The sequence below is a fragment of the Zeus faber genome, assembly GCF_960531495.2.
Source record: "Zeus faber genome assembly, chromosome: 18".
NCBI lineage: Eukaryota > Metazoa > Chordata > Actinopteri > Zeiformes > Zeidae > Zeus > Zeus faber.
Genome location: NC_137210.1, coordinates 29,738,466 through 29,765,314, shown reverse-complemented (window position 1 = coordinate 29,765,314; position 26,849 = coordinate 29,738,466). Strand labels below are relative to the sequence as shown.

At 48.3% G+C, this 26,849-nt stretch overlaps 1 protein-coding gene across 1 annotated transcript in view; it reads right to left on the bottom strand.

Moving 5' to 3' along the window:
- ttn.2 (titin, tandem duplicate 2) overlaps nucleotides 1-26,849 on the bottom strand; it is a 211,128-nt gene that overhangs the window by 31,772 nt on the left and 152,507 nt on the right. Inside the window, exons 189-205 of the mRNA XM_080018974.1 lie at nucleotides 26,478-26,780; nucleotides 25,939-26,241; nucleotides 25,507-25,812; nucleotides 24,968-25,255; nucleotides 24,446-24,736; nucleotides 23,950-24,237; nucleotides 23,139-23,726; nucleotides 22,819-22,923; nucleotides 22,466-22,663; nucleotides 21,119-21,415; nucleotides 20,419-21,006; nucleotides 19,915-20,217; nucleotides 2,714-19,810; nucleotides 2,143-2,439; nucleotides 1,396-1,983; nucleotides 931-1,233; nucleotides 361-657 (exon numbers count right to left, since the gene is read on the bottom strand). Of these exons, the coding sequence (XP_079875100.1) occupies nucleotides 361-657; nucleotides 931-1,233; nucleotides 1,396-1,983; nucleotides 2,143-2,439; nucleotides 2,714-19,810; nucleotides 19,915-20,217; nucleotides 20,419-21,006; nucleotides 21,119-21,415; nucleotides 22,466-22,663; nucleotides 22,819-22,923; nucleotides 23,139-23,726; nucleotides 23,950-24,237; nucleotides 24,446-24,736; nucleotides 24,968-25,255; nucleotides 25,507-25,812; nucleotides 25,939-26,241; nucleotides 26,478-26,780 (22,440 nt within the window). The remainder of the gene's footprint in view (nucleotides 1-360; nucleotides 658-930; nucleotides 1,234-1,395; nucleotides 1,984-2,142; nucleotides 2,440-2,713; nucleotides 19,811-19,914; nucleotides 20,218-20,418; nucleotides 21,007-21,118; nucleotides 21,416-22,465; nucleotides 22,664-22,818; nucleotides 22,924-23,138; nucleotides 23,727-23,949; nucleotides 24,238-24,445; nucleotides 24,737-24,967; nucleotides 25,256-25,506; nucleotides 25,813-25,938; nucleotides 26,242-26,477; nucleotides 26,781-26,849) is intronic.

The window sequence follows — 26,849 nt, the reverse complement described above, 5'->3', positions numbered from 1 at the left end:
TTGCTTTTTATGGAAATAGTGAATTATTTGTATTATTTTGATAGAGGAATTCAAAGTCATGATTACAGCAGATGTAATATGTAAAATCCAAAGTAAAATCATTATGAATAAACCTTTTAAAGGTCTCATTCAGCACATACCCAGGGCAGAAGACTAATGGTTGTTTGTAACATCTTAGGAATTATGAACAACTGGGCATTCAATTAGAATAGTGAAATTATGGTAATCGTTGGTATCATCTATAAAGCAGATGATTGTTGGATACAATTGCTATTATTGCGACTTGCGATTCCTCCAGGTTTGTGTAGAATTCAATACAAGAACAGATTGGACAGGTGAAGGTAAAGAGGCTCTACGCACCGTACGTGTCCACACATGTGACAGGTCCAGCGATGGCGGACGGGTTGCTGACGGAGCCCACAGCGTTCTTGGCCATGACTCTGAACTCGTAGGTTTCGTCCTGCGCCAGGCCGCTCACGGTGTAGCGTGTATCTGTGACATTGGTGAGGTTGGCCTTGGTCCACCTTCCGCTAGAGACCTCTTTCTTCTCAATGATGTAGCCGGTGATCTTAGAGCCGCCATCGTAGTTGGGCTTCTGCCAGACCAGGCTAATGGAGTTCTTGGTGATGTCGCTGATACGGATGTTGATGGGAGGCTCTGGAGAAGCACACAAGATATTTAAATATTTAGAAATGGAGAAAATGATTATTATATTCAACATTTCAATATGTGTTTCAATTATTTGTCAGCTTAATTAAGGCTAATACGCAGTGGGGGGGTTTCAGATTGTTCCAATGAACAATTGACACACATGCCTGGAATTTTCAGCAAACAAACAATTCTGAAAGTTTTTCAGTTTTTGTTTTTAATTAGTGCCCCTCTTTCTACAGCTACTTCTGCCCCAATTCAAATGAAGTTTAGGCGACTCACCGCAGGCGTCGATGGCCAGGACAGCGTCAGACACCTTGCTGATGGGGCCGACGCCGGCAGCGTTTTCAGCCGACACCTTGAACTCGTAGATGAGTCCTGGGTTAATGTTGGTCACCTTGAAGTGAGTTGCACGGATTACAGTCCTGTTGACCTTCTGCCATAAGATGCTGTTCCTGTCCTTCATCAGGAGGTGGTAGCCAAACACGTGGCTGCCACCGTCAGACTTGGGCTCGTTCCAGGCCACAGTGATGCTCTCCCTGCTGACAGCAGTAATCTCTGGGGCTGATGGAGCATCAGGGAGGGCTGGAGAGGAAAAAGGAGAAATCAGGACTGTGTTAAAGACATAAATGTTATAGACAGATATCACAGGAGAAGAAGAGAAAATATTAACAGAAGTACATTTTATGAAGGATGGAGAGTAAAGGAGAGGAGTGGGACGGGGAATAAAATGAAAGCTGGACTTACTGTATGGCAGGCTGACGGTGACAGGCGGTGAGTCCAGTTGCTCGCTAATTCCATATCTATTTTCAGCTCTGATTCTGAACTGGTACTCCAGACCAGTGGTGAGCTTCATAATCTTCATGGTACAACGGGCCACAGCAGATGAAACCTCCACCCAGTTAGCGGTGGTGGTCTCTCTCTTCAGGATGATGTAGTTGGTGATGGGGCTGCCACCGTCGTACACCGGTGGAAGCCACTTCAGGCTGACGCTGTCCTCGGTGATGTCGGAAAGCTCCACGGGTCCCAGCGGAGTGCTGGGGCGGTCCAGAACCAAAATGTTCACAAACGACTTGGTAGTTCCACTGGAGTTGGAGGACGTGATGTCATAGCGACCGGAGTCCCCGGCAATGCTTTCCCTCAGGGTGATCTTAATGCTGTCAGGGGTGACCTCAGAGTTGAACCTCATGGTGGACTTGAGCAGCACATTGTTCTTGGACAAGGTGACCTTGGGCAGAGGTCGGCCACTCAGAGGGATTTCACATTTAAGGTTGGAGCCAGCTCTGACATACACTGTGTTGTGGGGGAAACCCTTCATGTTGATCTCAGGAGATTCTGAAGAAAGATTAGAACAGCTAAGGTGTAAATACACAGAAAATGCTATGTACCACATTGCATTTTTAATTTGAAAAGCTGTCAAATACTGTTAACAATGATTATGCTGCTGTTCCAGTAGCTGAACTGTAAGAAATTAAACTTCAATATGAAACATACCCAGCTGGTCTTTGACTGCCACCGGGTTGACCATCTCCTTTACATCGCTGAGCCCGGCGTGATTCTCAGCTCGGACTCTGAAGAAGTACTCTGCATTCTCCCTCAGGCCAGACACGGTGAAATGGATGGACTTAGTAACACCACACTTGACCCATTTCTCTTGGCCTTTCTCCAAAGCTTCCACCAGGTAGCTGGTGATTCTACTGCCTCCGTCTTGCTCTGGTTTGGCCCAGGCCAGCGACACACTCTCCTTGGACACATCAGTCACACCCAGCTTTGGTGGTGGGCTTGGTTTTTCTGGAGGGGGAAAAGGTCAAATGTGCTTAATTAAGGGTATTAAAATGTTCATTTTATAGTAAATATTAACTTAACAATTTCCCATGAGATGGAGTCTTGTTATTCGGTAGATACAGGATAACATCACAACTGAGCCTTGCTCCTCGCTCAGCCAACTAAGCCTTGCTTATAGAACTTTCTATAAGAAAGTTCTATAAGCAAGGCTATTTATGAAGTAATGATCATTTTGGAAAAGAGATATTTATTTTGTGCTTTATGGATACATGACTGTTACCTGTGATCTTGGTTCCCTCCTTGGTTTCAGCAGGAACACCAACACCGTACTCATTCTCTCCAGTAACTCTGAAGTAGTAGACTTCACCCTCCTGCAAGTCTGACACCTTGTAGGTCAGTCTGTGGCAGGTATCGGTCAGCCTGGTCCAGCCTTTCTTACTGGCCTCACGGATGTCTACCAGGTAATTCTTCACTGGTCCACCACCTTCGTTCTCAGGAGTATCCCAAGTGATGGTTGCAGAGGCTTTGGTCACCTCTTTGATCTCTACATGAGTGGGAGGTCCAGGGGAGTCCAGGACTCTGACATTGAGGGTCAGAGAGGAAGTTCCAGCCACGTTGGACAGGCTCACGATATACTTGCCGGAGTCATCTCGGGTGGCTTTCTCCAAGGTAATAGAGGAGAAGGAATCTGTGGTGTCTATCACAGCGCGGACCCTCAGGTCTACGTCGGCCTTGGTCCACATCACGCTGGGAACAGGTTTGCCTCTGAAGGGTACAGTCATGGTGAAGGAGCTACCGTCCTTCACGATAAGAGTTTTTCTCATCTCGTTGCTGATGTCAAAGATCGGCTCTTCCTCTCTTTCCTTGGCAACCTGTCTGTCTGACTCAGGACTGGGCTCACTGACTCCTATCTTGTTGATAGACTTGACAACGAACACATACTCAGCACCAGGGGTGAGTCCCACGATGGTGAACTCTGTGTTTTTGGTGTTTTGTACTCCAATACTCCATTCATCATCAAACGTCTTCCTGTATTCAACCCTGTAGCCAGTTACAGGTGCTCCACCATCAAACAGCGGCTTGTTCCAGGACAGAGTTGCCGTGGTCTTGGTTGAATCAATGATTTTGGGTTTAGCAGGAGGAGAAGGTAAGAACTGTGGGTCCTCTGCCTTGGTAAGAGTGCAAGGGATGCTGGAAGGACTGAGACCGGCAGCATTTTCTGCAAATACTCTGTACTCGTATTCACAGCCTTCACGAAGACGTGAGGCTTTGACTCTCAAGTCGTACACAGGTTTCTTGTTGACGCGGCACCAGCGAAGACCTGTCTTCTCTCTCCTCTCAATGACGTAGCCATATATGCTGCTACCACCGTCAGAGACTGGCCTCTCCCAGCAGACGGTCATAGCTTCGCCGGTAACGGCAGTGACTTGGACGTTGGTAGGAGCAGCAGGGACGGTGAATGGATCCATGGCCTTAGCAGGCTCACTTTCAAGGGCCTCACCATCTCCATACTTATTGATGCCCCGAACTCTGAAGATATACTCATTTCCTTTGAGAAGCTTGGTCACTTTGCAGGTGGTGGCCTTCATGTCACCATAGACCAGAGTCCAGGCCAGACGGCTGGTTTCGCGTTTCTCCACAATATAGTGCATGATCTCAGCACCACCATTCTCTTGAGGAGGTCCCCAGGTAAGGGTGCATTTCTCTGCCATTAGGCCAGACACAACCAGCGGTCCAGAAGCTGATCCGGGCCTGTCCAGAACTTTACAGTTAATAGCCACAGACCTTGTTCCTGCAACATTTTGAAGGGTCAGGACATACTGGCCAGAGTCTCTCCTAATGACATCCCTAACAAGGAGGGTGGTTTTGAAGTTGGTGGAAATGATTTCACACCTAGCCTTGGCATCGATCTCCTTTCCATCCTTTGACCAGGAGACAACAGGGAGGGGACGGCCTGTGATGTCAGCGTCAATTTTAATGATTTCTCCTGCTTTCCGGACCACCAGCTGTCTTAATTTATCATCCAAAATAATAGTAGGTGGGTCCACATCATCCTTGACAGTGATAGGCCCTGTTCCCTCAGAGGGAGCACTGAGCAGCTCAGCAGCATTCTTGGCCACAACATGGAAGTCATACTGTACATCCTCTGTGAGGCCTGTGACATCATAGTATGTGTCCTGCAGGTTGGTGAAGTTACACTTCAGCCAGCGGCCATCGGGAAGCTCTCTACGTTCAACAATGAAGCCAGTTACCTTGGCTCCTCCATCATACTCTGGTCTCTCCCAGAAGAGTGAGACAGAAGTCCTAGTGATGTTGGTGACTTGAAGGTTGTGTGGAGGATCACAAGGGTCTCTGGCAGCCACAGCCTCACTTGCTTTAGTGCATGGACCAATGCCAGCGATGTTCTCAGCATAGACTCTGAACTGGTACAGAAGGCCTTCTTCAATGCCTGTCATCTTGAACTGGTTCTCAGCCAGTAGGCCTCTGTTGACCTTGGTCCAGAGAATGCTGCTTTGATCTTTACATTCAACATGATATCCAATAACAGGGCTTCCACCATCACTGGCGGGTCTGCCCCATATGGCCAGCATGCCAGATTTGGTAGCGTGGGCAACATGGAGGTCGGTGGGTGGGCCAGGAGGCTCGAAAGGATACTGAGCAATGATGGGAGTAGAATCAATAGCATGGCTCTTTCCATAGCGATTCTCAGCCGCTATGCGGAACTGGTACTCAGTGCCCTGGTTGAGACGAGACACCTTGATAGATGTCCTGGCCACTGTGGCTGAGACAATCTGCCATGTGGTTGTAGTCGTGTCTCTCTTTTGTACCACATAGTTATTGATCTGGCATCCACCGTCATAGGTTGGAGGATCCCAAGACAGACAGATGGAGTCTGCACTCACGTCATCCACTTTTATATTGCTAGGTGGGCCTGGTTTGTCCAGGATTACTACAGAAATCTCAGCTGTTTTGGTGCCGACCGAGTTAGTGAGGGTGATCTCATACTTTCCAACATCCTCCTTTGTTGCATCCTTGATAACAATCTTGGATGAGGTCTTGGAGGTGAGAACATTGACCCTGGTGGTTTGTTTCAGCACCTGGCCATCTTTCTTCCAGGACACTTGCGGCTGAGGTCTACCTCTGAAAGGAACATCAATTTTCAGGTCATCTCCTGACTTCACACTGTATGTGTTAAATAGCAGGTTGATGATGGGCTCAATAGTGATGTCCTTCACCACCACAGGGCTTGCCAGTGGCTTGGCGTCACTCTTGCCCTTGTCATTGACAGCGATCACCCTGAAGGAATATTCTTCACCACTTGTAAGACCACCAATAGTAGCCTCCAGTGCTTTCATTTCACTACAAAGAGTCCATTTATCATCTCCCTTGGGCTGCATCTCCACAATGTAGTGTGAGATCTTGCTGCCTCCATCATGTTCAGGCTTCTCCCAGGACAAGCTGACACTGTGACGAGTCACATCTACAAGAATGATCTTACCAGGAGGAAGTGGAGCTTCAGAGACCTTGACAGATTCTGTGGAGGCAGGAAGTCCTACGCCCAGCTCATTTACAGCCAGCACACGGAAATAGTACAGTTCTCCCACCTGGAGGTCAGAAATAATATAGGAGTTCCTCACGCAGTTGTTGCATACACTGGTAAACGCCATTCTCTTCTGCTCTCTCTTCTCCACGATGTAGTGTGAGATCTTAGCACCACCATCAATGAGGGGAGGTTCCCAGGACATAGAGACAGAATCTCTCTTTATATCCTTCACCTGCAGGTTGGTAGGAGCGCTGGGGGAGTCCAGTACTCTAACATTGATGAAGGCTGATTTGGAGCCACTGAGATTCTCAAGGGTAAGCACATACTTGCCAGTATCAAATCTGTCAACATTGTCAATAACCAGCATTGTGTATGAACTGGTCACTTCAATCTGGGAACGCTCAGTCAGAGTCCCGTCAGCCTTGGACCATTTGACTTCAGGCTCAGGCTTTCCTCTGATGGTGACAAACAGACGCAATGTGGCGCTTGCACGGATGTTAACCATCTTCCTCAAGTCAGCATCCAGTTCAATCTCAGGAGCCTCCAGTTTCTCAGCAGCAACCACTGACCCAGGAACGTCCACATGCTCTCCCACTCCCTCGATGTTGACAGCGCAGACACGGAAGTTGTACTCTGCATTCTCCCTCAGTTTCTTGACGGTGTATTTAGTGGCCTGGACACTGGTGGGTGGTGTGCAAACCATCCATTCTTCCTCTGCTGCTTCCTTCATTTCCACAACATATCCACTGACTGGTGCTCCACCATCATAGATAGGTCTGGACCAGGACAGAGAGACAGTGGTGCTCGAGTGGTCGGTCACTTTGGGGTTGTTGGGAGGTCCAGGTGGATAAGTGGCATCACAGGCCTTAATGTACTCAGTGGGAGCACTGGGCTTGCCGACACCAGCAGCATTTTCTGCAGAGACCCTGAACTCATAAAAGTGTCCCTCAGTGAGACCAGTACATCTGAATCTGAGATCATTAAGCCTCTTCTTGTTGCACTTGGTCCATCTGATACCTTCCTTGTCACGTTTCTCCAAGATATATCCGTCAATCTCTGATCCTCCATTATTCTCAGGCCTCTCCCAGGTGAGAACGATGGAGTCCTTGGTGATAGCGCTGGCTTCAGGGGTCGAGGGGGAACTGGGAGTAGTGAAAGGATTACGAGCAATGACAGGCTGGGACTCCAAAGGCTCACCAATACCATACTTGTTCACAGCAGTGACTCTGAAGATGTACTCATTACCAGGCAGAAGTTTAGTGATTTTATAGCTGACTGCCTGAATCTTGGGCTCAACCATGGTCCATGACAAGCGACTGGTTTCTCTCTTTTCAATAATGTAGTGAGAGATGCTGCCCCCACCATCATGTGAGGGATGGCTCCAGTGCAGGTAGCACTTTTCAGCGGTGACTCCTTTGACCTCCAGTGGTCCATCAGGAGGACCAGGTCTATCCAGAACTTTCACATTGACAGGGATCATCTTAACTCCTCCCACATTGCTGAGTTTTAGGACAAAGTGGCCACCATCCACTCTGATGCATTCCTTCACTGTCAAGATAGTGTGTGTGAGTGTCGTCTTGATCTCCATCCTGGGTGTAGTCTTGTCAATCTCTTTTCCATCCTTGAGCCACATAATATCAGGCAGGGGCTTTCCAAAGTAGTCAGCATCAATGACAAATGTCTCACCAGCGTGAACAACAGTAAGATCCTTGAATTTAGGATCAATGGTGGCTGTTGGAGCCTCAATCTCATCCTTTGCAGTAATTTCTCCTGTACTCTGAGAGGGAGCACTTAGTATGCCAGCTGCATTTCTAGCAATGACTCTAAATTCATAGACACGGTCCTCAGTCATGCCTGAGTAAGTGAACTGTGTTTCAAGGATGTTTGTAAAGCTAGCCTTCATCCAGCGGGTGTCTGGGTGCTTTTTTCTCTCTACAATGTAGCCAGTGATGGCACTTCCTCCATCATACTGGGGCCGGGTCCATTGTAGGGTCACATAGTTCCTTGTGATGACTATGGCCTCAGGGGTGCCTGGTGGGTCACAGCGGTCTCTGGCTACTGTGCTCTCAGAAACCCTGCTTGCAGGGCTAAGTCCAGCAACATTTTCCGCATAGACCCGGAATTCATACTCAATACCCTCCTCCAGCTCTGTGCTCTTGAAGCGGGTGTCGGGGATGAGCAGTTTGTTGAGTCTAGTCCACAGTAGACTGTTCTTCTCCTTCCTTTCCAGGTGGTAGCCCAGGACAGGGCTGCCTCCATTGTTTGTGGGTGGCTTCCATTCAACCACCATGTTATCCTTAGTGGTAGCAGAGATCAATGGTGTACCTGGCGCAATGGGCTCACTGAATGGATACTGAGCAATAACAGCAGGAGACACAATAGATGGACTCTTGCCATATCTGTTTTCAGCAGATACTCTGAACTGGTATTCAGTTCCAGTCTTGAGGTTGGTGACTTTAATTGTTGTTCTAGCAATAGTAGCTGAGACAATCTGCCATGCTGTGGTGGTGGTGTCCCTTTTTTCCACAATGTAGTTGTTGATCTGACAGCCTCCAGTGTATTCCGGGGGCTCCCAGGACATTATGACATAGTTAGAGCTGACCTCTTCGATCTTCACAGGACCAGTGGGTGGGCCAGGCTTATCAAGAATAACAACCATAATCTCCTCTGTTGCAGTTCCTGCACTGCTGCTAGCAGTCAGTGAGTACTTGCCAGAGTCCTCTTTGTTTGCATCCTTGATACGCAGTGTGGTGGATGCTGCCGTGCTGGACACATTCAGTCTTGTTGTCTCTTTAATGGCCTGTCCATCCTTCTTCCATTCCACCTTAGGCACAGGGCGTCCAATTACTGGTATTTCAATCTTGAGATCCTCACCAGTCTGTACGCTAAATGTGTTGAAAGCCAACTTGAACCGGGGCTCAATGGTCACATCTTTAGCTGTGACTGGAGCAGCCAGTGGTCTTGGATCACTCTTGCCCTTCTCATTGAAGGCTGAAACTCTGAACAAGTACTCTTGTCCTGTGCTGAGGCCTGTGACTGCGCCATCACAAGTCTTGGTTGTTGTGGCCACCACCCACTCCTCTGAACCCTGGGGCTGCATCTCTATGTAGTAGCCCATGATTCTGCTTCCTCCATCATGGTCAGGTTTCTCCCAGGAGAGCGAGACACTGGTCTTTGTCACTTCTGTTAGAATGACCTTCCCAACAGATAGGGGAGGCTCAGAAGTCTTAACTGAGTCTACTGTCTCAATTGGCAGGCCCACACCAAACTCATTCTCAGCCATGACTCTAAAGTAGTAGATGGCTCCTTCAGTGAGGCCTGTGATGCGGTAACTTGTCTTAGTGCATTTGTTGTCCACATTAGAGTAACCCTTCCTCGTCGATTCACGTTTGTCAACCAGGTAGTTCTTAATTCTGGCACCACCATCAATAAGGGGAGGCTCCCATGTTAGAGTGACGCAATCCTGCTTAATATCCTTAACTGTGAGATTCAGAGGGGCTCCAGGTGTGTCAAGAACTTTGACTGAGACAAAGGCTGACTTGGTGCCAGCGCTGTTGGCCAGGTTAAGGATGTATTTCCCAGCGTCACTCCTGTCACAGATTTCAACAGAAAGCTGTGTGTAATCTTCACCGTCCTCAATCTGGACTTTAGCAGGCAGGTCTCCATCCTCTTTAGCCCAGCTGATTTCTGGAGTAGGACGGCCCTTGAAAGGGATGTTAATTCTCATGGAGCCGCCTGCACGGACAACAATGCCCTTTCTAAGCTCTGAATCCAGAATCATCTCTGGAGGATTCAGCTTATCCACAGGTTTTAAAACACCCTCGATATCTGTGGGCTCACCGACACCCAGCTTATTCATGGCACAGATGCGCACTTTGTATTCCTGATGCTCAATAAGTTTGGTGATGGTGTAATGGGTAGCATTAACACCAGAGGGTGGAGTGCATATGGTCCATTCCTCCTCCTCAGCTTTGCTAATTTCTACAGCATAGCCTTGAATCTCACATCCACCATCATAAATAGGCCTATGCCAGGCCAAACTGATGGAGTCTTTGGTGGTGTCTACCACATGGGCATTAGCAGGGCAGCCTGGTTCGAACGTTGGGTCACAGGCCTTGAGGTAGGGAGTAGGTGGGCTAGGCTGTCCCACTCCAGCGGCATTTTCAGCAGACAACCTGAATTCATATTCATGTTCTTCAGTTAGTCCTGTTATTCTGAAACGCAAGTCGGTGACCCTGTGTTTGTTACACTTGGTCCATCTCACTCCAGCTCTGTCTCTCTTTTCCACAATATAGCCTACAATTTCACTGCCTCCAGTGGTCTTGGGGCGGGTCCAGCAGACTGTCATAGAGTCTCTTGTAATGTTGGTGATCTCCACCTCCTGAGGTGGACCAGGAGGAACAAATGGATTCCTCATGATGACTGGTGCTGATTCCAGGGGCTCCCCAACACCGTATTTGTTGACAGCCATGACTCTGAAGATGTACTCATTGCCCTTAAGCAGCTTTGTGACCTTGAACATAGTAGCTCCACAGTCACTGGAGACCACAGTCCATGCCAGGCGACTGGTTTCTCTCTTCTGGATGATGTAGTGCGAGATGCTGGCTCCACCATCATGTCTGGGTGGCAGCCATGATAGAGAGCACTTCTCCTCAGTGACATTACCAACTGTGAGAGGTCCTTCTGAAGGACCTGGCCTGTCCAGGACTTTCACACTGAAAGGAACAGTCTTAGTTCCAGCCACATTGGTCAGAACCAGAGTGTACTGTCCACCATCCACTCTGATGGCATCCTTTACAACAAGCATTGCCTTAAAGTCTGTGTTTTTGATCTCAGCTCTGGCTGAGTTCTCCACCTCAATATCTCCCTTAAACCACTGAGCCGTGGGGATTGGTTTTCCCTCCACACTGGCCTCTAGTATGAAAGTTTCTCCAGCATTGATAACAATAGTCTGATTGTACATAGCATCAGTTTCACATTTGGGGGGCTCAACCTCATCCTTAGCTGTGATAGAACCTGTGCTTTCAGAGGGCTTGCTGACAGCTCCAGCTGCGTTTCGTGCGATCACTCTGAAGTCGTATTTGCAGTCCTCAGTCAGACCCACAACTGTGAATTCATGTTCAATGATGTTTGTGAAGCTTGCCTTCATCCACCGTCCCTCAGGGAGATCACGCTTCTCCACTAAATATCCAGTAACTAGGCTTCCGCCATCATACTGTGGAGCAGTCCACCTCAGTTTCACAGAGTGTCTGCTTACAATAATAGCTTCAGGGCGACCAGGAGGATCACAGGGGTCACGGGCCACACAAACTTCAGACACTTTGCTGCACTTGCCGATGCCTACAATATTCTCAGCATAAACTCTGTACTCATACTCTATTCCTTCCTCGAGGGGGGTGGATTTAAACCGGCAGTCCTGTACAAGCATTCTGTTGATTTTAGTCCAGAGGATGCTGTTCTTCTCTTTCCTCTCCAGGTGGTAGCCTAAGATAACACTGCCTCCATCAGATGGAGGTTTATGCCACTCAACCATCATGTAGTCCTTGGTGTATGAAGACACAAATGGTGTCCCTGGTGGACCAGGCTCCTGGAAGGGATACTGGGCCAAGATGGGTTCTGAGTCTATGGCATAACTCTTTCCATATCTGTTCTCAGCACAGACTCTGAATTGGTACTCAGCACCTGTCTTCAGATTGGCAACTTTGAGTGTGGTTCTTGCAACAGTAGCAGATACCACCACCCAGTTAGTGGTGGTTGTGTCCCTTTTCTCAACCACATAGTTAGAGATCTGGCAACCACCTGTGTGTATAGGAGGCTCCCAGCTTAGAGTGATGCTTTCTGCACTAATGTCCTCCAACTTGATAGGGCCTGTGGGTGGACCCGGCTTGTCCAGTGTTATTACCTCAATAGTGGCATCCTTGGATCCCAGGTCATTGGAAATGTTAATGCTGTACATGCCCCCATCCTCTCTGGTTGCATCCTTGATGGTTAGAGTGGTATTGTGTGCAGAGTCAGTGACATTTACTCTGGTGGTTTGTTTCAGGGCTACTCCATCCTTGGTCCAGCTGACAGTTGGTTTGGGATGGCCAGCAATGGGCACTTCAACCTTCAGGTCATAGCCTACCTGAACACTGTAGGTGCTCACTTTAGGCCTCACAGATGGCTCAATCACAAGGTCCTTAGCTACAACTGTTTGAGCAAGCTGTCTGGAGTCGCTTCTGCCCTTTTCATTGACAGCCACGACTCTGAACTTGTACTCTTGACCTTTTTGCAGGTTAGTGACCACAGTCTCCAGTGCCTTAACACTAGCACCGACAGACCATGCCTCACTATCTTTCAGTGCCAGCTCCACATCATAGTGGCCGATCCTACTGCCGCCATCGTGTTCAGGTTTCTCCCAGGTCAGCGTCACACTCTTGCGAGTGACATCAACCACGCTGACTTTACCAGGTGGCTGAGGCTTCTCAGAGATCTTAACTGGCTCATTGGTTTTAGCAGGGAGACCCACACCATATTCATTCTCAGCTAAGACTCTAAAGAAGAATATTCCACCCTCTGGAAGAGGTTCGATTCTCCATGACATCCTATTACAAGTAGTGACAGGTGAATACACCTTTCTGGTGCTTTCACGCTTCTCCACAATGTAGTGCTTGATCTTAGAGCCACCGTCCAGAAGTGGAGGCTCCCAGGTCAGAGTCACAGAGTTCTTGGTGATCTCCTTCACTACAAAGTTAGCTGGCGGGCTGGGAGAATCCAAGACTCTGACACTGATGAAGACTGACTTCACTCCACTGGCATTTTCTGCAGTCAGTGTGTATTTGCCGGTGTCAAATCTGTCAACGTTCTCAATGACAAGAGAAGCGTAGCTTCCTGTGTTATCGATCTGAGCTGTCTCCTTGATCTCTCCCTCTGCCTTTCCCCATTTCACCTCAGGAGCAGGGCGTCCTCTCACAGGCACAAAGAGCCTAAGGGTACTGGCTGATCTGATGTTGATCATTTTTCTCATATCAGAATCCAGGTCAAGGTCTGGAGCCTCAAGCTTCTCCTCCAGCAGGATCTTTCCTGGAGCATCAGCATGCTCACCAACACCGACCTTGTTGATGGCACACACTCTGAACTGGTACTCATGTTTCTCCAGCAGTTTGGTCACTGTAAACTTGGTGTCCGCGATTCCAGTGGGAGGAGTGCACATAAACCACTCATCAGAAGCTCCATTGCAGGCCTCAACAATGTAGGCTTGAATCTCACAGCCACCGTCATAGATGGGCTTGCCCCAAGTCAGGGAGACCGATGATCTGGATGTGTCAAGGACTTTTGGATTGTTTGGTGGACCAGGTTTGAAGATTGGATCTAGTGCTTTGTAGTACAGCGTTGCGGGGCTAGCTTTGCCAATGCCTGCAGCATTCTCAGCTGAAACTCTGAATTCATAGCTGCGGTTTTCCAAGAGGCCGGTGACTCTAAAGCGCAGCTCACTCACTGTGCGCTTATTGCACCTTGTCCATCTCACACCTTCCTTGTCCCGTTTCTCAACAATATATCCTTGGATGGGGTTTCCGCCATCATTAGTCGGTCTCTCCCAGGTAACCACCATGGACTCTTTAGTGATAGTAGAGATGTCCACCTCTGTGGGTGATTCAGGGGTGACAAATGGATTTGTGGCAATCATTGGCTCAGATTCCAGAGGCTCTCCAACTCCATATTTATTGATGGGGATGACTCTGAATATGTACTCATTACCAGGCAGGAGTTTGGTGATCTTGAGGTTCAGTGTCTGAACTTTAGGGTCAACTACAGTCCACACTAGTCTGCTAGTCTCTCGCCGCTCCACAATATAATGGGAAACATCACTGCCTCCATCCTGCAGGGGGGGTTTCCAGGCAAGGCAGCACTTCTCACTTGTGACTCCATAGATGGAGATGGGGCCCTCTGGTGGGCCTGGTCTATCCAACACCTTCACATTAATGTTCACAGATTTCTCGCCACCAACATTTTTCACCAGCAGAGTGTACTGGCCACCATCAACACGGATGGCCTCTTTGACTACCAGACAGGTTGTAAAGTCTGTGTTCTTGATCTCTAAGCGGGCGGCTTCAGTAATCTCTTGGTTGCCTTTAAGCCAGTACACTGTGGGAACAGGTTTACCAGAGAATCCTGCCTCCAGCTTGAAGGTCTCTCCAGCGTTCACCACCACAGCAGTGGAGTACTTGGAGTCCAGGTCAATCTTGGGTGGCTCCACCTCATCCTTAGCAGTGATGGCTCCAGTGCTCTCAGATGGCTTACTAGAGACACTTGCCGCATTACGAGCAATGACGCGGAACTCATAGACCTGACCCTCAAGCAGTCCGGTGACAACAAACTGAGGCTCAATTATATTGGTAAAGCTAGCCTTCATCCAACGGCCTTCAGCTCCCTCCTTCTTCTCAACCACGTAGCCTGTAACCTTGCTGCCACCGTCGCACTCAGGTTTGGTCCATTTAAGTGTTACTTGGTTTCTAGTGACAATAACAGCCTCTGGTCTTCCTGGGCTGTCACATGGGTCTCTGGCAACTTGCATCTCAGTGACTTTGCTGGCCTTGCTGAGGCCAACAATGTTCTCTGCATAAACTCTAAACTCATATTCAATACCTTCCTCAAGGCTGACTGCCTTGAACCTTGTCTCAGGGATGAGCTGTTTGTTCTGTTTCACCCAGAGGAGGCTGTTCCTCTCTTTAAGCTCCAGATGGTAGCCCAAGATCTTGCTTCCACCATCATTACTGGGTTTCTCCCATGCAATCACCATGTTCTCTTTGGTGGCTGACTGGACGACAACAGAGCGTGGCTGGCTAGGAACTTCGAAGGGATACTGAGCTACAATGGTCTCTGAGAGCAGAACAGAAGACTTGCCATATCTGTTCTCAGCAGCAATTCTGAACTGGTACTCAGATCCAGTCTTTAGGCGGGCTGCTTTAATAGTGGTTCTGGCAACTGTAGCTGACACAATCTGCCAGTTAGTGGTGGATGTGTCTCTCTTCTCCACAACGTAGTTGTTAATGGAGCAGCCGCCATCATATTCTGGTGGATTCCAGGACAAGACGACACTGTCAGCAGTCACCTCATCCAGTTTAATGGGACCTGTTGGTGGACCAGGTTTATCCAGAACAAGGACACCTACGTCTGTGGTGGCCTCTCCAGCTGTATTTGTCAGCTTGATGGTGTATGTGCCCACATCATCTCTACAGGCCTCCCTAATGACCAGGTGAAGGTTCTTTTCAGATGCTTCAGCATTCACTCTAGTGGTCTCCTTAAGGGCCAAACCATCCTTCAGCCAAGTCACAGTAGCTGTTGGACGGGCAGCATATGGTATGTCTAGCTTCAGATCATCGCCTGCCAACACACTGAATGTGGTGAAGAGCAACTTGAATGTTGGGGAGATGACCAGATCCTTAGCCACAACAGACATACTGAGGGGACGAGGGTCACTTACTCCCTTCTCATTTGTTGCTGAGATGCGGAACATGTATTCCTCTCCCTGTGTCAAGCCAGACACAACAGCTCCATTAGTCTTAACAACCATGACCTCGGTCCACTTGTCACTGCCTTTACCCTGCATCTCAACACTGTAGCCTGTGATTCGACTGCCACCATCATGATCTGGCTTCTCCCAAGACAGAGTGACGCTGGTGCTTGTTACATCAAGGAGGGACACCTTGCCTGGTGGCAAAGGCTTCTCTGATGCTTTAATTGGTTCCAATGTCTCTACTGGGAGGCCAATGCCATACTCATTCTCAGCGAGGATTCTGAAGAAGTAAAGCTTCCCCTCCTCCAGATCACCAATCTTCCAACTGGACTTGTGGCAGCTCGCAGAGACTGTTGAATAGGCCTTTCTGGTCGACTCCCGCTTTTCAACAATGTAGTTGCGGACTCTGGATCCACCATCAATCAGAGGAGCATCCCACATGAGGGAGACTGAGTCTCTGCTTACTTCTTTGATACCAAGATTCTGAGGAGCACCAGGAGTATCCAGCACTCTGACATTGACAAAGGCGGTTCTGCTTCCTGAGGCATTCTCAACAGTCACCATGTATTTACCTCCATCAAACCGGTCCACATTTTCCACCTGGAGAGTTGTGAAAGAGGGGGTAATCTCTATGATAGCCTTGTCCAATGGTTCTCCATGTTCTCTTGACCATTTCACTTCAGGTGCTGGTCTGCCCTTAACTGGCACAAAGAGTCTGAGTGTGCTGCAGGCTCTGATGCAGACCACCTTACGTAGTTCTGCTCCCAAGTCAATTTCTGGAGGAAGCAGTCTGTCCTCGGCTTTAGGGGTTCCAGGAACAATGGCAGGCTCTCCCACTCCCTCACAGTTAGTGGCACAGATGTTAATTTTATATTCTTGGTTTTCTTTCAGGTTGGTGATGGTAAAGGAGGTTGCTGTCCAGCCTTTCTTGGGAGTGTGGATGGTCCATTCATCCTCCTCAGGCAGACAAGTCTCCACAATGTACCCTGTGATTTCTGAGCCCCCATCATAAACAGGCTTGTTCCAGGAAACAGTGATAGAGGACTTGGTGGTGTCCAGCACTCTGGGATTGCCGGGGGGCCCAGGCTGGAAGATAGTATCCATGGCTTTGTAGAATGGACTTGAAGGACTTGGCTGGCTCAGACCTGCATTGTTCTCTGCAAGAATTCTGAATTCATACTCATGTCCTGGTGTGAGACCAGACACCTTGAACCTGAGGTCAGATACTGTTCTCTTATTACATTTCACCCAGCGCAAGCCAGTCTTATCTCTCCTCTCAACAATGTAGGTATTTATGCTGCTGCCTCCATCATGCTCAGGCCGGTCCCAGCAGACAACCATGGAGTCCTTGGTGATGGTGGTGACCTCAGGCTGCTGTGGTGCGTCAGTGGTTACATAGGGGTTGGTACAAATAACAGCCTCTGATTCCGTGGGTTCACCCACACCATACTTGTTGACGGCCATGACCCTGAAGATATACTCATTGCCTTTCAATAGCTTGGTGATCTTGAACCTGTTTGCCTGAAGGTCTGTAGCCACATTGGTCCATGCCAGCCTGCTTGTCTCACGCTTCTGGATGATGAAGTACTCAATCTTAGCACCACCATCATGTGATGGGTGCAGCCAGTTGAGGACACACTTCTCAGCGGTGATATCAGAGACGGTGAGAGAGTCAGGAGGCCCAGGCCTGTCCAGCACCTTGACATTAAATGTAAACTTGGCGTAGCCACCGGGGTTGCTGGCAGTGAGAATGAACACTCCACCATCCCTCCTCAAAGAATCCTTGTTCACCAGAGTTGTGTGGAAGTCAGTTGACTTGATTTCCAGCTTGGCTGTGTCCTCAAGCTCTTTTCCTTCCTTAGTCCAAACCAAAGATGGAATGGGTCTTCCTATCACATTGGCCTCCAGTTTGAACACCTCTCCTGCCATGACCATAACTGTGCTGCTGTAGGAAGCATCAACATCAAGCTTGGGCTCTTCAATGTCATCTCTGCATGTGATCTGCTCTGATGGCTGGGATGGAGCACTAACACCTCCAGCTGAGTTTCTAGCAAATACATGAAACTCATAAGTAGTGTCCTCAGTCAGACCACTGACAGTGTAGACAGTCTCGTGGATATTGTTGAAATTGGCTTTCAGCCAGCGTCCATTGGGGAGCTCTCTTCTCTCCACGGTGTATCCAGTGATGGAGAATCCACCATCTCCCTCTGGTTTGGTCCATGAAACGGTCACTTCATGTCGGGTGACATTCAGTGCCACTGGCCTGCCTGGTGGGTCCACTGGGTCCAGAGCATACATGGTCTCAGAGGATTTGCTGGCTTTGCTCAAGCCTGCCATGTTTTCAGCAATGACACGATATTCATATGCAATACCATCAACTAGGCCTGTTGATTTAAAGATATTTCCAACAACCACGGCTTTGCTGATCTTTTGCCATAGAATGCTATTCTTCTCCTTCCTCTCAACATGGTAGCCCAGGATGGGGCTGCCACCATCTGAAGATGGCTCATTCCAACTCAGAGTCATAGCATCCTTATTAAAAGATGTAACAGCAGGGATCCCTGGTTGCCCTGGCACATCAAATGGATATGCAGCTACAACTGGCTCAGAGACAATGGAGGGTCCGATTCCATATCTGTTCTGGGCCTTGACGCGGAACTGATATTGGGTTCCTGTGTTCAGACGGGCTGCCTTGAATGTGGTGCGGATCACTGTAGCTGCCAGCTCAACCCAGGAGGTGCCGGTAGTCTCCCTCATCTCAACAATGTAATTGTTGATGGGAACCCCTCCGTCGTTCTCTGGTCCCTCCCAGGACATGAGGACATAGTCACATGACACCTCCTCCAGTTTGATTGGTCCTGTGGGAGGTCCCGGAATGTCATGGACCTGGACTGTGATAGTCTCAGTGATTGTGCCCAGAAGGTTCTTTCCAGTCATGGAGTATTGGCCCCCATCAGTTCTCTTGATTTCATTAATATTGAGAATGGTGGAGGTGGCAGTGGTCTCAACATTGATTCTTTGTGTTTCCTTCAGCGCTGTGTCTTCCTTCTTCCAGGAAACAACGGGCCGTGGTTTGCCGAGCACTGGGATTTCCACCTTAACTCTGTCTCCAGCCTTAGCAATAACTGTCTTCTGGTAGACTCCACGCAGATCGAATGATGGTGCACTGGTCTGTTCTCTGATGATGGCTGGCCTACTCTCACGAGGGTCACTCCTGCCTGATGCATTGACCGCCATGATGCGGAAGGTATACTCTGCACCCTCAGTCAAATCAGTGGCAACATAGTCCAGAGCCTTGATGGTCGCTACATGGACCCACTGATCTGTATCCTTCTTCTGGGATTCAATAACGTATCCTGTGATCAAGCTGCCACCGTCATGCAGGGGCTTGGCCCAGGCTAGACTAGCGCTATCAGCAGAGACATCAGTGACATACAGGTTCTCAGGGGCAGAGGGAGCTTGTGAAACCCTGATTGGTTCTGGGGTTTCAACTGGCTCACCCACACCAAGATCATTCTCAGCAGAGACACGGAAGTAGTAGTGAGAACCTTCCTCCAGGTCAGGGATCTTGAAGGAGCATTTCTGCCATGTGGTGCTCAGTACAGTGTAGGCTTTCTTGGTAGCCTCTCTCTTTTCAATGATGTAGTTATGAATCTTAGATCCGCCATCAATGATGGGGATTTCCCACTGTAGGGTGATGCTGTTCTTGGTAATTTCTCTGGGCTTTAAGTTGACTGGTGGTCCAGGTGTGTCCAATACTTTAACATTGACAAAGCCAGTCTTCTTTCCAGCCACGTTCTCCAGACAGAGATTGTATTTGCCAGCATCATATCTGGTGCAATCGGGGATGATGAGCAGGGTGTAGGACTCAGTGGTGTCAATGTGAGCATGAGTCTTCAAGTTGGTGTCGTCCTTGGACCAGGTGACTTCTGGTATCGGTCGTCCCCTGATGGGAACAAACATACGTATTGAGGCGCGACACCTGACTACCAGGGTTCTCCTCAGCTCTGCATCCAGTTCAAAGTCTGGAAGTGTCTCCCGATCAATCAGATCTGTTACAGTTTCAACCTCTGCAGGATCTCCAACTCCCTCTGAGTTCAGAGCTCTGACTCTGAAGTGGTATTTGCCTCCTTTCTGTAGGTTGCCAATAACATATTCTGTAATTCTCAGAGGAGTATGTGTTTCTGTCTCCCAGTCATCGTGTCCATCCTTCTTGTACTCAACAAAGTATCCGTCTACATTAAGTCCACCATCATAGTGAGGTCGGCCCCAGGTGAAGGTGGCGGTAGTTCTGGTTGTGTCTGTGATTCGGGGGTTGGATGGAGGTCCAGGTGGATCTAGGAAACATAACATAAGAGACATAAAATAAAATATGTAAATGTGATATCTTGAAATTCTACACTGTTTATGATTTCAAGGAGAGATCTCCAGTTTTACTTACATACAATATCCTTTGTTGTGACCGGTTGAGAGGGCTCGCTGGGCTCCCCAAAGCCAGCCTTGTTCTCAGCAGTTACTCTGAACTCATATTCTACTCCCTCTGTCAGGCCCTGCACCTTGAAGCGCAGGTCAGGAACTGTTCTCTTACACGCTCTCACCCATCGCATTCCTTTCCTCTCTTTTCTTTCCACACAATATCCTCTGATGTCACTTCCTCCGTCCATAGCTGGTCTCTTCCAAGAAATGGTGACAGCAGTCCTGCTAACATGATCGATCTCTGGGGTCGAGGGGGGGCCTGGTGGGCCTGGAGGAAAAACAAATGCAAACCACACATGTTCAATCTGATCATAGGATCCCTAATTCACAATTTCAATGTTGTGGGACTAATAAAGGTTTATCTTATCTTATCTTATTATCTTATAGGCGAAGAGAAGTGTGTCTGTTTGGTAATAACTTAAAAGCATGTCTCATTCCATTCACTGTCACTGATTCTCTGTGGACTTACGGAAGCTGTCGACCATTTTGATTGGACCAGACTGACTAGAGTCTCCGGTGCCATACTGGTTAACAGCGGAAACTCTGAAGATGTATTCATTGCCCTTGATCAGCTTGCTGGCTACATATCTGGAGTCCATGATGTTCTCGGCTAGCTTGGTCCACAGCAGACGGCTGGTCTCTCTCTTCTCCAGGACGTAGGACTTGATGGAGCATCCTCCATCCTCCTCGGGAGGCAGCCACGTCAGCGTACACTTCTCAGCTGAAATGTTGCTGGCCTCGATGGGGCCTGGAGGTCCAGGAATGTCCAGGACTTTCACCTTGACGTGCTCCTCCTTGATGCCGAAGGGGTTGCTGGCGGTGATGGTGTACTCCCCAGTGTTCTTCCTGCTGGCGTACTTAATGGACAAGCTGGAGGAGATGGGAGTGCTGGTGATGGTGACAATGTCAGAGGTCTTGAATTCACGACCTGCCTTGGACCAGACAGCTGTGGGTGGAGGTTTGCCTGCAATCTTTGAGGCAGAGATGACAATGGTGTCACCCGCTCTGACTGAAACACCATCCTTCATCTCTGGGTCAATTGTGATGGTTGGAGGCTCTGTGGTTGACAGGGAGAAGACATTAGGTTGAAGGAGAGAAAATCATCTTAAAAGCTACCTAAACATATCCAGTTGAGGGGTTAGGTCTTGTGATCGGACCGTGGTGCTTACCGTACTCATCCCTGCAGGTCAGCAGCTCGGTGGACTCTGATGGAGCGCTAACAGCCCCTGCAGCATTCTTGGCTCTGATCCTGAACTCATACTGAGATCCCTCTGTCAGGTCTGTGACAGTAAAGGCACAGTCCTGGATGTTGACGTGGTTGGCCTTCATCCAGGCCTTGGTTCCAGCCTCCAGCTTTTCTACCATGTAGCCAGTCAGCTTGTGGCCGCCGTCATACTTAGGAGCCGTCCACATCAGGGTCACTGTGCTTCTGGTGACATTAATCACATCTGGCTTTCCAGGAGGATCTGAGAGAGGGAGAGATAATCAACTTTATCATATTATTGTGTTTAATATTGTGTTTACAATAGGTATTCTGACGTTTTTGGAAGACGTATAGACAATTTCTAGTCATAACTTTATTACAACAAAAGGATCACAAGGTCTTGACAAAATCTAAATATATCTCATATTTTATAAATGTATCTCATAATACGCCATAATCCATCATATTAATTTAACATGAGAACCACAACATGTTTTATTCAGTGACACTACGTCACATCCTATTGTTCAGACTGATGGGCCGTCAGCCTCCATGCGGAGACTGAAGGAATGTCTTAAAGTATCCCCATTACAGAAGTGCGCAATTTATTATTTAGAAGTAAAGATTATTAATATTTTTTCTAAATCAAGTCCGAAACAGTAGTAACAGAAAGCAATGGGGAGGTGTGAGTGACGTGCAAAAGGACGCACAGGTTTCTTTGTTTAGTTGACGTAAGAAACAGAGGAAAACAAATAAATCTGAATCTAAAATAGCAGTTCACAGGTAAAACGGCACAGAAAACCAGCGTTGCATGCACAGTGCTGCCTTCCTCTGTCTGGAGGAGAAAACCCCACCCCCCAATTCTCAAAATTTCTGTTCAACCTGAACTCTGCTCTGCGTCTCAACAAGCCATTCAGAGCTTCAACTGATTATCAGATTATAATCACATAATGTTAGATATTATTATCATTTATTATTATTACATCATAAAAATATTCTGTTTATATCACTTGAGATGATCAGTTTCTCCAGCCATTATCTCTATCACGCAGCCAGAGGAGAGGCAGCTGGTCACCTGCAGGTTACCAATACATCTCAACACATTAGCAAATGTAAAGTATCTGCTTTTCTGAGTGCACTATTCAAATTCTAACCTCACAGGCATTTGTGGGATGCATTAAGGAAAAGTCACGGCAGGATTGAAACAGGGCTCATATACTTGTTAAAATATTTCAACTTGAAATTCCAAACATGAAAATATGTGGGCAATATCTGTTCTAGAATTATAGAGATCTATAATGAATCAGCTCACCAATGGGATCCAGTGCGACCACAGCATCAGTGACTCTACTGGCTTTTCCCAGGCCGGCCATGTTCATGGCCATGACTCGGAACTCATACTCTAGTCCTTCTATCAGACCAGTAACCCTGCACTCCTTCACTCTGAGAGGAGTCTTACTGGCCCGCTTCCACATCAGACTGTTCCTCTCCTTAAACTCCACATGGTATCCTGAAAACAAGACACATATTAAGGGGTCTGCTTTCTACTTCTCATAAATTGTGAAAATGTTCCTGGTTAATTTGAATAAGAATGACAAAAAGTGATTTGTGTTGTTGCTAGCAGTTATTTTGGAACAAGTTCAAGGATATGAGAATTTTTTTAACCAGTTATTGGGGAGCCGCCAGTGTCTTTAGGATCAGCCCAGGTCAAGATGGCCGACTCATGGCGAATGCTCACTATCTCTGGAGGAGCAGGTGCCTCGGGCACATCTAGAATAGAAAGAGACAGGAAATGCATTTAAATCCTTGTTGAATGGACCACATGCACAGTCAGTCCAGAACATGTAAACCAGACAAATATAATTTTAAGAGAAAATGTGTGCAAAGAGTTGTTGGCAGTGAGTGCAGCACCGGGGCAGAGAAGGTTATGGGTAACACTGGTAACCATAATGGGCTGCGAAATTATTTCCAGTTCAACCACTTACTGAATGGATGCTGGGCGATGACAGGGTCCGACCTCAAGTACTCTCCAACCCCGTACTTGTTCTCAGCGAAGACTCTGAAGATGTATTCCACCCCATCATGGAGTCTGATCACCCTCATGGTGTTCTTCTGGAGAGCAGAGGCCACCGTTGCCCACTTGTTATCTGTCGTTCTTCTCTTCTCCACAATGTAGTTGGACACCTCTGCACCACCATCGTCTTTGGGAGGGCCCCACTCCAGGGTGATGCCATCCGCTGTGATCTCGTCAAACTTGATGGGACCCGTGCAGATTCCCGGTCGGCCGACCACCTTCAGCTGGAACTTGCAGTCCTTGGAGCCGGCGCTGTTCCTCACATTGATTGTGTAGGTGTCTGCGTCCGTCCTCTGGCAGTCTCTGATCAGCAGGGTGGTGACACCCTGTGAGGCCTCCACGCATATCCTGCCGGTATCTCCCAGGTTGACTTCGCCCTTCTTCCAGGTAGCTGATGGGTACGGAACTCCAATCACAGGGACGTTGATGCGCATGGTGCTGCCCTCCTTGGCCACGTAGGTCAGGTCATGCAGGCTGCTCAGGTCACAGTCAGGAAGCACTGGAATTCAATACACAGGTTACTGTTTAATTCTATCTACAAGACAAATCAGGAATCAACGTAAGCTTTACTTTCTAAATCTCACAAAGTGAACAAATACAGAACCAAAGCACATGTCTGAGTTGTGTTGTGACTCAATAATCCAAATCATCCATTAAGGACACCTCCTATCTGACTTCCATTGGACAGATTATGCAGTTATTATGCATGCCAAACATCGTACCAATCTGGTCCTTAGCCAGGACGGTCAGCTCAGTGGGCGGGCCTTCTCCAGACTCGTTCAGAGCTTTGACTTGGAAGATGTACTCTTTGCCCTCTGTCAGCTCGCCCATAGTGTAGGAGGTGTTCTTCCCCTTCATCAACTGCTTCCACTTCTCCCCTCCCTCGCTCTGTTCCAGGATGTAGGCGCTGACATGGCTGCCGCCATCACTAATGGGCTTCTTCCAGCCCAGAGTTACTGAGTCCTTGGTGATCTTCTGTGGTTTGAAGTCTGTCACTGGGCCTGGTTGTTCTGAGCACAGGAAGGAGGTCAGGATGACATTTATTTCATGTGCAATAAACCCTGGTTCGCTTCAGAGATGTGCTAATACGGACTTCCCATGTCCATTTGTTAATTATATTAAAGAATATACTTATTTAACACTTTGTATTCAAATGCAAATATTTCAATTTGCATACTTTGAGTCAAAACAAACACATTCCTAACTTCCTGGACTTACCAGAGGCTCTGACTATGCCGGCGGTCTCACAGCCCTCTCCGATACCGTAAGCGTTCTCGGCCAGAACTCTGAAGCAGTAGGCCTGCCCCCCCTCCAGGTTGGTGATCCTGAAGGACGTCTTGTGACACTCAGTGGAGACGCAGGTCCAGGCCTTCCTCTCCGCCAGGCGCTTCTCCACGACATAGCTCTTGACAGGACCTCCTCCATCTATCAGAGGAGCCTCCCAGCTGATGCTGGCATGACTTCTGGAGGTTTCCTTGACAATCAGGTTGATTGGCGGTCCCGGGGTATCTGGGAGAGAAACATGTCGGTTTAACTCCTGCCACTATGGGATGGTCTGGTTTTCTGCTTTCAGATGCTTCAGCAGATGTATCTTGTTTATGCTTTATAATCTGGTGTGTGAAATATATTCCACTGCACAAACCCTACAAATCAAAACATACATAAGCCAATTGTAAAATGATGTAACTGGTGTATTATGATGGGCTGTTATCAAATACAAATAAAGTTGGCTTAACTTACCGAGCACCTTAAGGATGATGGTGTAACTCTTGGAGCCACTGCTGTTCTCCAGTGACAGGACGTACTTCCCTGCATCATATCTGTTGATGTCTTCAACCATCAGCAGTGTGTCCCAGTCAGACGTCTTGATGAGCAGGCCCCGCCTCTCCTTCAGGTTGGCGTCCACCTTGGTCCAGGTGACTTTGGGAGCTGGTCTTCCCCTCAGAGGGACGTAGAGCCTCATTGTGACTCCGGCTCTCAGAACCAGAGCCTTGCGGAGGTCGGCGTCAAGCTCGGCCTCTGGAGCAACTGGATTGCAGAGGAAACGCTTGTTTGAATACGCAGACTGAAGCACAGAACCTGCAGCTAAAAACACTTTGTCTGATACCACGTAAAAATATGATTAGTATGAATACTGTAATATGATACTTATCGATACACAGGTATTTCTTGACAGATATTTCTGTGAAGTTGCTTTTTCTATCCATTCCATCCATCCATTCTATCTATTTTTCGCTCTTGCTGCGTGCTGTTGTGAGTTTTATAGACTTAAAACTTACTGAGGATGTCTTTAGCCATGTGATTTCCTGGAATGTCGCTTGGCTCACTGTATCCGATCTTGTTGACAGCAGTGACTCTGAACTGGTACTCGGTGCTGTCCATCAGGGCTGTTACCAGAAAACGTGTGGCCTGGAGCTTCTTGGGAACATTACACTTGGTCCAATCCTCAGCCTCGGCTCGCTTACACTCCACCAGGTAGCCAATGATCTCACAACCCCCATCGTATGCTGGTTTGGTCCAGGTCAGACTAATGGAGCTCCTAGTGGAATCAACCACCTTAGGGAAGGCAGGGGGGCCAGGGGGGTCTGAGAGGAGGAGTATGTCATAGCACATATGTTAAAATGTAGATAGGTCTTTAAAAGTATTTAAAGGTGTAGAAATTCAGTATTCAAAGCTGTAGAAATTCAGTATTTAAAGATGTAGTAACTTACACACAGGGTCCATGGCCAAAGCGGCGTTGGAGGCATCGCTGGGTTTTCCCAGTCCAGCCTTGTTCATGGCGATAACTCGGAACTCATACTCTGAGCCCTCACTCAGCTGAGCGGCCTTGATGGTGCGGTCGATGACAGGCCGGCGGTTCACCTTGGCCCATGTCAGCTCCGTGGCCTCTCGCTTCTCCACCATGTAGCCCAAGATGGTTGCCTTGCCATCGTTAGCCGGAGCTTTCCAGCTGACTGTCATGGAGTTACTAGTGATGTTGGTGATGACAGGAGGGTCACAGGGACCAGGAACATCTGGAGAGAGAGAGAAAGAGGGGGGGATGTCAGTAGTCGTTCAGTGCTTCTTTACATTCTCAAACACAGGTCTTCAGATTAAAGATCTCAACTACAAATATAAATTCAGAAAAATACGTTTTTACTATAAAACTGTAGTTCTGCTCTCGTACTTAATTACACAGTTTACTTGACTCTCTAACACAGAATCTACCAGATGTTGTGTTATATTCCCTGTGGTTCTTGAAGTCCTTTACCGTATGGGTTCTTGACCATGACAGGGTCGGTCATGGTGGGGTCTCCCACTCCATACTGGTTCTCGGCGCTCACTCTAAACTGGTACTCGTGGCCCTCAATGAGCTTCTCCACGGTGCAGTCGGTGAAGTGGCCGTGGATATTGGAGCTGACCAGCGCCCAGTTGGCGCGGCTTGTCTCCCGCTTGTCGATGATGTAGTTGGTGACCTCAGAGCCTCCATCAGCCAGAGGGGGCTCCCACCTCAGCTTCACACGGTCCGCAAACACCTTGCTGATCTTCACCGAGGCTGGGCGGCCCGGCTTGTCTGGGAGGAGGTGCAATGTTGAGTATAGAACTTTTAGTTCAGACTGTTACATGTTTGTACTTGAAGTAT